The sequence below is a fragment of the Erpetoichthys calabaricus genome, chromosome 2 (genome assembly GCF_900747795.2).
Source record: "Erpetoichthys calabaricus chromosome 2, fErpCal1.3, whole genome shotgun sequence".
NCBI lineage: Eukaryota > Metazoa > Chordata > Cladistia > Polypteriformes > Polypteridae > Erpetoichthys > Erpetoichthys calabaricus.
Window position 1 is genome coordinate 5,032,190 of NC_041395.2, and position 12,838 is coordinate 5,045,027.

Consider the following 12,838-nt stretch of genomic DNA (forward strand, 5'->3'; position numbering starts at 1 on the left):
TGTGCTGTGTTGCTTTTTAGTTAATGAGAATCCTAAAAGCAGGAGGCCGTCTCCCTGTGCACGTGGCACTGGCCCGCTGCAGACATCGGCAGCGAGAAGCTCCAGGGCCTCCCGTTGAGCTCGACCGGATATGCGCTTCATTTGTTTGTTATTTTTTTTTCCTTTCTCCTCCTCAAGATGGCTTTGGGGAGCGCGAGGCACGAGTTTGAGTTAGAGAGATGGAGAGAGAGTTATGGTGTCAGCAAACATCTGTTACAAACCACTGAAGACAGGCAATTAGGAGACAACAAAATTGATCACAAAAATAAATAAGTAACATATCAAGAAGGCGGTTACGCTTGCCATATATCTCTGGGAGATGCTTGCTTTGCACAGTCAGAAGGGCCTACGCTTAAGCAGAACCAGAGAAGTCCCAGGTAGAACCTCAACGAGTGACAGTTCTGGGTAGGAGGAGTGCAATCACCGCAGTCTACATGAGCCTCACAGATCGGGTCCAAAACAAACCTCCAAGGACACACTGTGTGACAAACACAATGAATACTCGAACAATGGGTGGGGTTAGTGATGACCGCAGGGAGTGCCCACTGTCCTTCACAGCACGAAGTGTAATCATCATCACCAGTTTAATGGCCATTTTCCAGGTTCACCACAACTTAGCCAGATAACCCCACATCTTTGTCTTCCAGTCTTTGCAGTCCTGGATGTCCTCTGAGGTGAGGCCCATTCTTTTCATAACACCTAACACCATCTCAAACACTGTCTCCTTTGGCCTCATCTCCTCCACCTCCATATCTTGAAGGCCATCTTCACTCAATCGTCCTCTGCCATTCGCTTCACATGCCCAAACCACTTCAGTCGATTTCTCCTATTGCCTCCACGCCAAGGCTTTCTCTTGACTCAGCACTCCATGACACTCCACACATCCCTCTGCTCATTATCATCTCTGTTCTCACCTTCTATCTTTCAGGTTCCACTTTTGTTGGCCATGCAACTCCTCACACAACTTTACCCATCAATGCCAGAGTGGCTCCTTAAATAGTCAGAATGGATGACAGTGGCCAGAATTTCTTCCATACCCCTTTCACTCTCGCTATAATTGCAGCTCCTGCTCCTCTGCCTGCACTCAATGGGTCACCTCAGTAGCAGAACATCCCTACTTTCTCCAACTCAACTCCATTGCCGATATCTACATTTCCACTAACTACATTGGCATTCTGCACCCTTCTTGCACATTTTTTATGAACAAAAGTTGCACCTGCTGCCTCCGGACTGGCGTGCACACAACTAAATCTGTTAAGGACACTGACGTAACTGCCTTCCAAATCATAAATCAGGCTAACTGTGCCAGTGCTAATGACTTCACAATAAAACACCAGCAATGGGCACTGTACACCTTTCAGAAGAACAGCACAAAGAGGTTGGGAGCAGATAGAACCCAGGAGATGGTAAGACTTCAAGACACCTTGAAACACACTACAGGGCTTTATGGAGCTGTGGATGGCACCTAGAATGCTACAGAGCATTACAGGCCAAGAATACAACAGAAAGTCTAAAGCAATGGCGTCTGTCTGCCCCTAGCTTTTATACTTGAGCTGAGAGGTCGAGATCCATCGAGAGAACATTGTGTTTGTATACTGTGCCAGGGGCCTTTAATGATACATTTATGATTTGTAGGCCCCAACATTGTGTTTTGTTTACTACAATCAACATTTTACGCCTTTTTCTTTCCTGATTATGGTTTCTATGCCTGTCGATAGTTACACAGTGTATGAGACGGCTGGTAGCTCAACCCGGCCAGGATGTCCCATCGATGGAAGGATGGGGGAAGGCAGCTTTTCTAGGACTCTGCATCCCTCAAGATGCTAAATGGCAGCTTCCCTGGACTGCAGCGGTGCCCCGGATTCCCTCAGGGCACTAAGGGACATGGAGTTCGGCAACACAGCCCTGCTGGGTACCATCAGGGGATGCTGTGGGAAGATCGTGGGAGACTAAGTTCTCACCTAGCCCAGAAGTACTAACCGATCATGAGGACGGAAACCCCAAAGTACATCCAGACTGATTAAAAACTTATATTCTCCACCTGACCCGGAAGTGCTGGCAGGTCACATGGACAGAAAGGCAGAAGCACTTCTGGGTCAAGAACTATATAAAGGACTGTGGAACACCCAACAAGGGAGCCGGAGTCGGGTGGGGCTGGGAGGTGTGGAGGAGACAGAGAGTTGTGCTGATTATTGATTATTACTTACCTGTTTGTTTGTGGCTGTGGTGCGTAGGGGCACTATACAAGAAGAAAAGTTAAATAAATATCTTCTTGGTGCTTTTACCCTGTGTCCTATGTGTCTGTCTGTTGGGTTTAAGGGGCAACAGTTACCCCAAGCGTCCACAATAGTCTTGCAGATGTGTAAAAAAATTCACCAGGAGACAACCTTAAATGAATTTGGCTTAAATCTGCGTGAGAGCAATGAGATGGTTCACACAGTTAGAAACTTCTAAATCAACCCAAACCATTATGAGGGCCAGTGATTTAAACAGGGAAGAGTGACAGTGCACTTGTTAATCTGGTCCAACTGACAGTAAACCTGTGGTCACGATGGATAAACCCTCCATGGCTGAAACATCTCTTAAAAAGACCTCTGTCAAACATCTAAATGGGCGTCATCCTTTACAAAAATACACAAAAACTGTCTCAAAGGGAAAAGCTTTCTGTAAAACCAGATTATGCTTTTGCATTCAAAGACATCACTAGGCTAGTGGTAAAAGTGTACTGCCGCCAGCTGCACAAGGTGTCTGTCACTCTCAGCGAAGATGACGCTGTCACAGTCAATGTGAGGCAGAAAGAAATGGCAGCTACATCTGCAAAAAGAAAGAATGCATATTTTACACTTCAAATAAATGGTGTCACTGGCGCCCTTGTCCAGGTATTGTCCCTGCCTGGCGCCTAATGATTGCTGGGATAGGCTACAGCTGCTTCATGATCCTGTCCTGGATAAATGGGTTAAGAAATTGGATGGATGGACTAAATGATGTGCCGCCACATCCAGTTAAAAGGAGATGAAAAGAACTGTTATTAAGTCAGTCAGTCATTGTCCAACCCGCTGTATCCTAACACAGGGTCACGGGTGTCTGCTGGAGCCAATCCCAGCTAGCACAGGGCGCAAGGCAGGAACAAAACCCAGGCAGGGTGCCAAGCCCACCGCAGAGCACACACACACACACACTAGGGACAATTTAGGATCGCCAATGCACCTAACCTGCATGTCTTTGGACTGTGGGAAAAATCCGGATCACCCGGGTATAAACCTGCTATTAAGTGAGTTGTTAAAAATATACAATATATAATTCAACTAGCAAAATACCTGCGCTTCGCACTAGAGAAGTAGTATGTCAAAGACGTTATGAAAAAGAAAAGGAAACATTTTAAAAATAACGTAACATGATTGTTAATGTAATTGTTTTGTCACTGTTATGAGTGTTGCTGTCATCAAGGATTTGATTATCATTATTTCTTTCAATCAGGTTCGTATTTGGAGGACGTGTTGTGTTCAAGTCACATTCTGCGTTTGTCAACCATTGTAAAGATACAACAGGTTTCATTGACAACTTTGTGTCCATGTTGTAAGACGTCCACTACCCAAATCGCTACCCGTGAATCTAAGATGTTTCACAGGCATTCCCTGTTGCCCAAAGGTGTAAAATATTTCTCCACTTCTATACACTTGAAAGCGACAACGAAACAATTCCACAGCAGCTGTCAGTTCACATGCAGAACCATAGGTTGAGAGCTTAAGCATTTCACTGCTCTGGTGGTCCTGTGTAGTATAATTGTCTCCTGTACTGTCATCAGTCCACACCTTGAACCTGTCCCAGTCATTCAGTCCATAACACACAATGTCTCTGCGGTTATCAAGGCTGAGACTGATATGGCCATGCAGTAAGTAAGAGAGAGAATGGAGGAGCCAGGCACAATCTCGGGGCATGGAAACCACTGGGTACGGGTCGGTGAAATTGTGATCGACGGTGATCACTGGAATAGACATGTTATTCAGGATAAACTTGCACCTGTTGAGAAAGAAAGTACGAAGGAAGGTGAGAAAAGGTGGAGCAGGGAATGAAAAGCAGAAGTCAGCACCAGGAAGACATACGTGAGCAAGTAGGGAAGCCCAACAATGACAGCCTTGAAGCGGAGGAGTAAACAAAAAGGCAGGAGTCACCAGCAGGAAGACGTGAACCAAGGCCAACAATAACAGGCTTGAAGCAGTGGAGTAAAGAAGAAGGGAGCAGTGAGCACAACGAACAGCTGAGAAAAGTAAGGAAGCGAGTGAGGAGGCACATGAGCGCTGGATGTTGTTAATGTATATAGGCAAGGAGCCAACCACGTGGTAAGTGCGAGGACAGCGGTCGTGCGGAAAAAGGAAGGGGGACCGGAGAGGCCGTTGTGCGTCTCTGCCATGAAATAAATTGTCTGTTAATGGAAATAAGGAATGAAACAGCCAAAAGGAGAGGTCAGTTCCAAAAGTTCCTTACAGCATAATGGTGAGAACCACCAAAAAGATGTTATTTTTGAAAGTTCATTACGGGGCATGGCGCAAAATGAAACATACTTAACATTTGTAAGTACAGTGTAAAGGATCAGCATGGGAAATTTGGGCTTCCTACGTATATTGGAAGTTGCAGAAATAGTGAGGAGGGGTTTCCCCTTTGTATATATACAGTTTAGGGGTTACACCCGTTTCCCCCCCCTTGGGTGTTGCAATAGCACATGAAACATACCTAACTTTTGTAAGTACACTGCAAGGGAATGAGCACATGAAATTTCAGCTTCCCACCTATATGGAAAGTGGGAGAATTAGTGATATATTTATATAGATATATAGATATATTTATAGACCACATTGTTTCTCTAAACACTATTTGTTGCTGTTATGGCAGGCAATGATGTGGTTGACAACATGATATATAAAATAATCAGTAAGCGTCAGGTACTGAGCTCTGGAATTTTACTTTAAAATTTTCTCTCAGTGTCAAGACTTTTTAGTTTCTTTTCTTTCTCCTGGGGCCTCATGTATAAACGGTGCGTATGCACAAAAATGTTGCGTAAGAAAGTTTCCACGTTCAAATCGCGATGTATAAAACCTAAACTTGGCGTAAAGCCACGCACATTTCCACAGTAGCTCATACCCTGGCGTACAGAAGTTCTGCGCTCGGTTTTGCAGACTGGCGGCACCCAGCGTCAAAGCAGTGCTACTGTTCCTGTGTGGTTACCCTTTCTTTTTTAGATCCACATCCCTGACGTGGCTTTATAAATACACTGAAATTAACCGCATATTGTTTATTAATTTAATGCATCTGATTGTAATTAACCTGTAACAATATAATGGTCCACAGAATGGTCAAACTATTCTAAATACAATAGCTGCTTTAGCGTTGTTACTCTCACTACATATCCTTCTTCTTCTTTCAGCTGCTCCCGTTTGGGGTTGCCACAGCGGATCATCTTTTTCCATATTACTCTCACTGCACCACTCGGAGTATTTATATCACTATATCTGAGTGTGAATCAAAGCAGCAGCTGATCAGAAAGAGAATTATCAGGATACAGCATCAAGCACACGCTGCCTTAGCCATGCTGTCTATTGAACTGCTCTCATATGACAAACGCTTCAGAGCCTTTCCTGTACAGACCTCGCAGTTCAAAAACAATTTCATCCCAAGAACTCTAAACGCACTCAATCAGTCCATCAAGTGCTCCTTCTAGAACTGTTGGTACTTATAAGTACAATCACCTCACTGGAAACTTGAGATACAGTTATAATATTGCACGACCTGGGCCACTTTATAAAGCGCGTATTTACATATGATGATATCATTTTTAAGATGAAATGCAAATAAGTTTATTATATTATACAGATAAAACTTTAACTTCATTTAAATAATCTATATTGTTAATAATTAAACATGTGAGGACACGGTGGACAGCACTAGCGAGGCTCTGGCGCTCCATTCACGGATTGTTCCTGCCTCGCGCTGTATTCTTGCTGGTGCTGGAAGGATGGATGGATAGAATAATTAAACATGTACTACGAAGATATTTCAATGTTCCTTAAAAGTTTTGAAGAATCAGCGTTCTAAGCTTACAGATGGTTTCACGTGTATTACAGAGCTGATTGTGTGGCGATTGGGTATTTGAAGAAAGAAAAGTTAGGACAGGAATTGGCAGTTAGTATGTTTGAAAGAGACAGTACTGCTGTAATAAAAGTAATTTTTTCGAAGGTTGTTCATGGAGCAGCAAGCCTCTTGCGTGAGACAGGAACAATCACTGCGCCAGCGTGTTCCCATGTTTAATAACATGTTTTAACTCCTATCATCATGAAAATGATATCACATACACATCTCAGTATTTTAATTATTCAGAGAGCTGTAATATCACGAATGTAATGGATTCTGTGTCCTGTCAGAGGAAGAGAATGCCCAGAAGCACGTAGTGATTGACACACACAGAGCACATAGAAGATCAAATACAAAACAAAGCATTTAACGTGCTACTTTAGTTACGATGGGATTTGATAAACTAAACATTAAACGATTTTAAGATGAAGTTTATGATGTTCTACTTTAATGACAAAATAAACTACGTGATTAAAGTGGAAATTTAGAGATTAAAGTTGACATTTCATGTTTTTTTCCCACTGTGTGCCTATTTTTTTTTCTCTGTACCCTAATTGGCATTCATATGACACTCAGACGGTGGGCTACTACTCCCCTTTTCATGGCAACTTTGATATGTGACAAGTTCTTTTTTACTTCGGGCACTGTGTGACTTTGTGAACTTGAGCTTTCGAGTTTCTCCGACACTCTATGTCTTCCTTTTGTTGTTTATATCACTGTTTAAACCAACAAATAGTATGTTTTTCTTTGCCTCCACTTGGTATTCGCTGAAATCCTTCTATTTTCCCTTGTGCTTTTGCCATTGTCTTTTCACAGAACGCTGAGCTTAAAGGTTACTTATATTAATTTGCATATTCAAAGAGGCGTAATTCTGGGAGGAGTTGGGGCGGGACAGCAGGCGCGTGCACATGTGTTACTTTTCACGCTGATCAGGATTTATGGAGCGGAAGAATGTGGAAGTTGGCATTCGCACAGATTTATGCATCTGGATTTTTTTGTGCGTAAGCACATTTCCGCTTTTGTGCTTACGTCATGTTATAGTGTGAATTCTACGCTCTGTGTTATGCATGAGGCCCCTGGTCTTTTATAAGTTACTACAGTGGGGCAAAAAAGTATTTAGTCAGCCACCAATTGTGCAAGTTCTCCCACTTAAAAAGATGAGAGAGGCCTGTAATTTTCATCATAGGTATACCTCAACTATGACAGACAAAATGAGAAAAAAAATCCAGAAAATCCCATTGTCTGATTTTTAAAGAATTTATTTGCAAATTATGGTGGAAAATAAGTATTTGGTCACCTACAAACAAGCAAGATTTCTAGCTGTCACAGACCTGTAACTTCTTCTGTAAGAGGCTCCTCTGTCCTCCACTCGTTACCTGTATTAATGGCACCTGTTTGAACTCGTTATCAATATAAAAGACACCTGTCCACAACCTCAAACAGTCACACTCCAAACTCCACTATGGCCAAGACCAAAGAGCTGTCAAAAGACACCAGAAACAAAATTGTAGACCTGCACCAGGCTGGGAAGACTGAATCTGCAAAAGGTAAGCAGCTTGGTGTGAAGAAATCAACTGTGGGAGCAATTATTAGAAAATGGAAGACATACAAGACCACTGATAATCTCCCTCGATCTGGTGCTCCACGCAAGATCTCACCCCGTGGGGTCAAAATGATCACAAGAACGGTGAGCAAAAATCCCAGAACCACACGGGAGGACCTAGTGAATGACCTGCAGAGAGCTGGGACCAAAGTAACAAAGGTTACCATCAGTAACACACTACGCCGCCAGGGACTCAAATCCTGCAGTGCCAGACGTGTCCCCCTGCTTAAGCCAGTACATGTGCAGGCCCGTCTGAAGTTTGCTAGAGAGCATTTGGATGATCCAGAAGAGGACTGGGAGAATGTCATATGGTCAGATGAAACCAAAATAGAACTTTTTGGTAAAAACTCTACTCGTCGTGTTTGGAGGAGAAAGAATGCTGAGTTGCATCCAAAGAACACCATACCTACTGTAAAGCATGGGGGTGGAAACATCATGCTTTGGGGTTGTTTTTCTGTAAAGGAACCAGGACGACTGATTCATGTGAAGGAAAGAATGAATGGGGCCATGTATCGTCAGATTTTGAGTGAAAACCTCCTTCCATCAGCAAGGGCATTGAAGATGAAATGAAGGAGTGGCTTCGTAAGAAGCATTTCAAGGTCCTGGAGTGGCCTAGCGAGTCTCCAGATCTCAACCCCATAGAAAATCTTTGGAGGGAGTTGAAAGTCCGTGTTGCCCAGCGACAGCCCCAAAATATCACTGCTCTAGAGGAGATCTGCATGGAGGAATGGACCAAAATACCAGCAACAGTGTGTGAAAACCTTGTGAAGACTTACAGAAAACGTGACCTCTGTCATTGCCAACAAAGGGTATATAACAAAGTATTGAGATGAACTTTTGTTATTGACCAAATACTTTTTTTCCACCATAATTTGCAAATAAATTCTTCAAAAATCAGACAATGTGATTTTCTGGATTTTTTTATCTCATTTTGTCTCTCATAGTTGAAGTATACCTATGATGAAAATTAAAGGCCTCTCTCATCTTTTTAAGTGGGAAAACTTGCACAATTGGTGGCTGACTAAATACTTTTTTGCCCCACTGTATATGTAGTTGTTTAATACATGAGCACAAATTGGACATTGCAATCCTCAATATTTAAAATGCATGGACTGGGTGAGGGTTTTTGAAAAGATACCCAGTGGGTGTGGCCTTTTCAGTGGCAGATTTCGATACTGTTTACTACAAACATTTTAGTGAGTTGTCCCCAAATATTTGTGCTCATTTGAGAATCACATCTGGCCCCACAAGACAACATGGAAGTCATGCATCACATTATATCACAGTACACCACCTATATAAGATGGCGGTGCACAATTTTTGGTGTCTTAGCTTTAGGGTGTCTCTGGAAAGATCTTCTTGATTCCTCAATTTGGATTTGTCACTTTTATTTTCTGGCCTCCTAGTTTTCTGATCCATTTTTCTATGTGGACTAAGATTTGTCAGGCCCTTGACCCTTTTTCATCTCCTAATTAAAAAATCTTCTCTATTATGTGAACCCCTAAACTTTTTAGGTGTTTCATAACTGCACACGTGTGCGCAACTAATGATAGATTCATGTTATTTCTGAAGAAAATATGTTTCAGTCCAAAAGGTATATGCAAGTGCATTATGCCATTATCCACTGAAGCCATCTAATTAGGTCATACCGTGATTTGGATTTTTGGCCATGCCACCCACTCTTAGTTCACTTTGTTTTGTGCAATAAATAAAACCTGTGACCCAATGTCTTGTTCTGCCTGGCATCTTTTCTTCTTAATGATCCTCTAAATCTGTGACCATAAATCATTGGTTTTTGACGTGTAAGGCTTAGATTTGAGTAAGTGAGGAGTTCTCATTAAAGAAGAAACACTTCAAGCATTACGCTAAGGGTTTACAGCAGCAACATAAATCTGAGTGCCATCCATCAATGAAGGCAGAACATTGACTGTCACCAAGGGTATGCCGTGCAATGTGGGTAGGGGCAGCAGGTGTTTCACCAACAACTGAGGAATTTCGACTCTCCTGAACCCATTTTGTGCGTCTGTGTGGTTTTTTTTTAAACACTGAATTGATTTTCAAAGAGACTGAATGTTTGATTTTCCTCGTAGGCTATGTCTGAAAAAAGCTCACTCTGTCTGGGATTCTGCTTGCTAAATCTCAATTTCAGAAAGATTTTTAAGGGCATGACGGGTTGAAGCCCTAGGTATACAGACCTGTATGAAGGGTACGCCCGTCCTCTCGATGGCCACCACGCCCACAGTCTGATTCACTTCCAGGTCTAGGATGAGGATTTCTCGGGGGTACAGCAGTAGCATGTGGTTCCTCTTAGAGGGCATGTAGGACAACTGCAGGCAGTCATTGAGGGTCACAGACTCGGCACTGCAAGGGAACAGTAAAGACCTTGACAATGAGAGGCTGGGATATCCTGATTTTGCACCATCCTGTGTCTCCCACAATGCAAGCTTATCATCAGGGCTTTGGGTAAGGACTTCAACGACCAATAAGTGCATTAAAGGGTATTAGCTTTCACATACCTGTCAGGGCTACCACACCCGGAATCTGAACATCAAGAGAACTTTTCAAACAAAACACAGTAACTTAGTGCCACCATAAAATGTACATAAAATAAATCAATTACTTTATATTAAAAAACCTGTCCAACGTGAACAGTACGTTTCAAAAGGAAGAGGCACAAGGGAGGCCACAAGACTGCAGGGCTCTATCAGTGTTTTTTAATTTTAAGATATTTTTCAGCTTTAGTTTTTATGTAGCTTTTGATTTCATTTTTTATTTTGTTTTAGCTTTTCACCACTTTCTAATTTTAGTTTTTCAGCAATTAACTTGAGTTTTTGGCACTTTTTATTAGTTTCATATTACTCACTAAACCAGTTTTGCAGGTGTTTCTTCATAGTTGTCCAACTGTACATCATTCTTGTCATCTTAATAAATGCAATTTTACTGTCAGTGACAGAACACAGTTGTCTCCTGACATGTGACAGTTCAAGGCTTGCAATATAATCAGAAAAATGCAAAAATCAAATAACAACAAGTGTGCTCGGATAGCATTTATACTTCAACCTGCAAGTGCAAGCGGTTATTTAATTTCAAAAATGCTTTCTACTTACATTTTTCAGATTACCTCTGCTAGCAGTAAGATCACTGCACACATATACTCTTATATTTATTTTTGATATCTCCGGATGCAGACTACATGTCATCTACTCAGTTCAAAACTTGCAAAGTGCATATTTCTCAGGGAATTCTTACTTTGTTTATTTTAGGGATCTGCTGCCAATCTAAATCGGCTAATTTCCACTAAAAAGACTCAAACTGGTCATCTGTACATTGGTCAATCGCAAAAAATGACTCCCTGCTTCTCTGTCAGAGAAGTTAACTGCACAGTTAGACAAACAGCCAAGAAATGCTACTTTAATTAATTTGGATCATTTTATTTTTGTTCTTGGCGGCACGGTGGCGCAGTGGGTAGCGCTGCTGCCTCGCAGTTGGGAGACCTGGGGACCTGGGTTCGCTTCCCGGGTCCTCCCTGCGTGGAGTTTGCATGTTCTTCCCGTGTCTGCGTGGGTTTCCTCCTGGCTCTCCGGTTTCCTCCCACAGTCCAAAGGCATGCAGGTTAGGTGGATTGGCGATTCTAAATTGGCCCTAGTGTGTGCTTGGTGTATGGGTGTGTTTGTGTGTGTCCTGCGGTGGGATGGCACCCTGCCCGGGATTGGTTCCTGCCTTGTGCCCTGTGTTGGCAGGGATTGGCTCCAGCAGACCCCCGTGACCCTGTGTTCGGATTCAGCGGGTTGGAAAATGGATGGATGGATGGATATTTTTGTTCTTTAATTAAAACAGACACAGTTTCAGTTTGGACAGCAAGCTTATTTTAAATACAGCAGCTTACATTTCTAATTGGAAAAAGAAAAGATAAAGATGATTTTGAAATTGCTGCTTAGTAAACAGAAGGCTTGTTAGGTTAACAGCAAAATGTAACTTTTAGTTATAAATCTGGGCAGCACATTGGTGCAGCTGTAGCGCTGCTGCCTTGCTGTTGGGAGACCTGGGTTCACTTCCCGGGTCCTCCCTGCGTGGAGTTTGCATGTTCTCCCCGTGTCTGCGTGGGTTTCCTCCGGGTGCTCCGGTTTCCTCCCACAGTCCAAAGACATGCAGGTTGGGTGCATTGGCCATCCTAAATTGTCCCTAGTGTGTGCTTGGTGTGTGGGTGTGTGTGCCCTGCGGTGGGCTGGCGCCCTGCAAAGGGGTTTATTCCTGCCTTGCACCCTGTGTTGGCTGGGATTGGCTCCAGCAGACCCCTGTAACCCTGTGTTAGAAAATGACTGACTGACTTATAAATCTGTTAAGACAGGTTACTCTTGTGTGTTCTTGATGAATAACTTTGATACATTTGAATCTTTTTTAATAGATTTATACTGTGTTTATTATTTGTTGCTGTGTGTCATATTTACATTTAAGCAGCATGTAATTACCAGTGCCAATTACTGTGTGACACGTTATTTTGTTGTTAGAGTAATGGTGAAAACTTCTCTCTTTAAATTAAGCCTTGTTTCAATATGACAGCTTATAATTAATGAGAAGCATTTTATTTTCTTTTATACCATATGTATTATGGATACATATTTTTATACACAGTTTTACTAGATAAAGTATTTTAAGAAAATTTGATTTAATTTAGTATTTTTATGGCCCCTGAACAATAAGCCTACAGAATTTCATTTTGTTAATAAAAATGAACAGTTAACAACTGTGGTATGTAGTTTAGTTATACAAATACACTTTAATATAGGACACAAGGCTTTTATGGGTCTGGTTACACAGACATTTAGTGTAAAAAGATTTTTAAGAGGAGAAAGGGAACAAAAAAGCCAATCAAGTAACATGAAATCCGTGATTGGTATCGGCCTTAAGACACCTGATTGGACTTCCTTGAACTGCGTCAGTATGTTCTATGCTTTCTATGTTAATTAGTGTTTCCTAATTTTATTTTTATAATTTTTTCTTTTTTTATCTTGTAAAAGCACTTTGAGCTCCATCATTTGTATGAAAACGTGCGACAGAAATAAATATTGT

The 12,838-nt window shown here is 42.1% G+C and overlaps 1 protein-coding gene across 1 annotated transcript in view; it reads right to left on the reverse strand.

The window, feature by feature from the left end:
* wdr11 (WD repeat domain 11) overlaps positions 1–12,838 on the reverse strand; it is a 95,931-nt gene that overhangs the window by 30,129 nt on the left and 52,964 nt on the right. Inside the window, exon 6 of the mRNA XM_028825604.2 lies at positions 9,964–10,129. Coding sequence (XP_028681437.2) covers positions 9,964–10,129 — 166 coding nt within the window. The remainder of the gene's footprint in view (positions 1–9,963; positions 10,130–12,838) is intronic.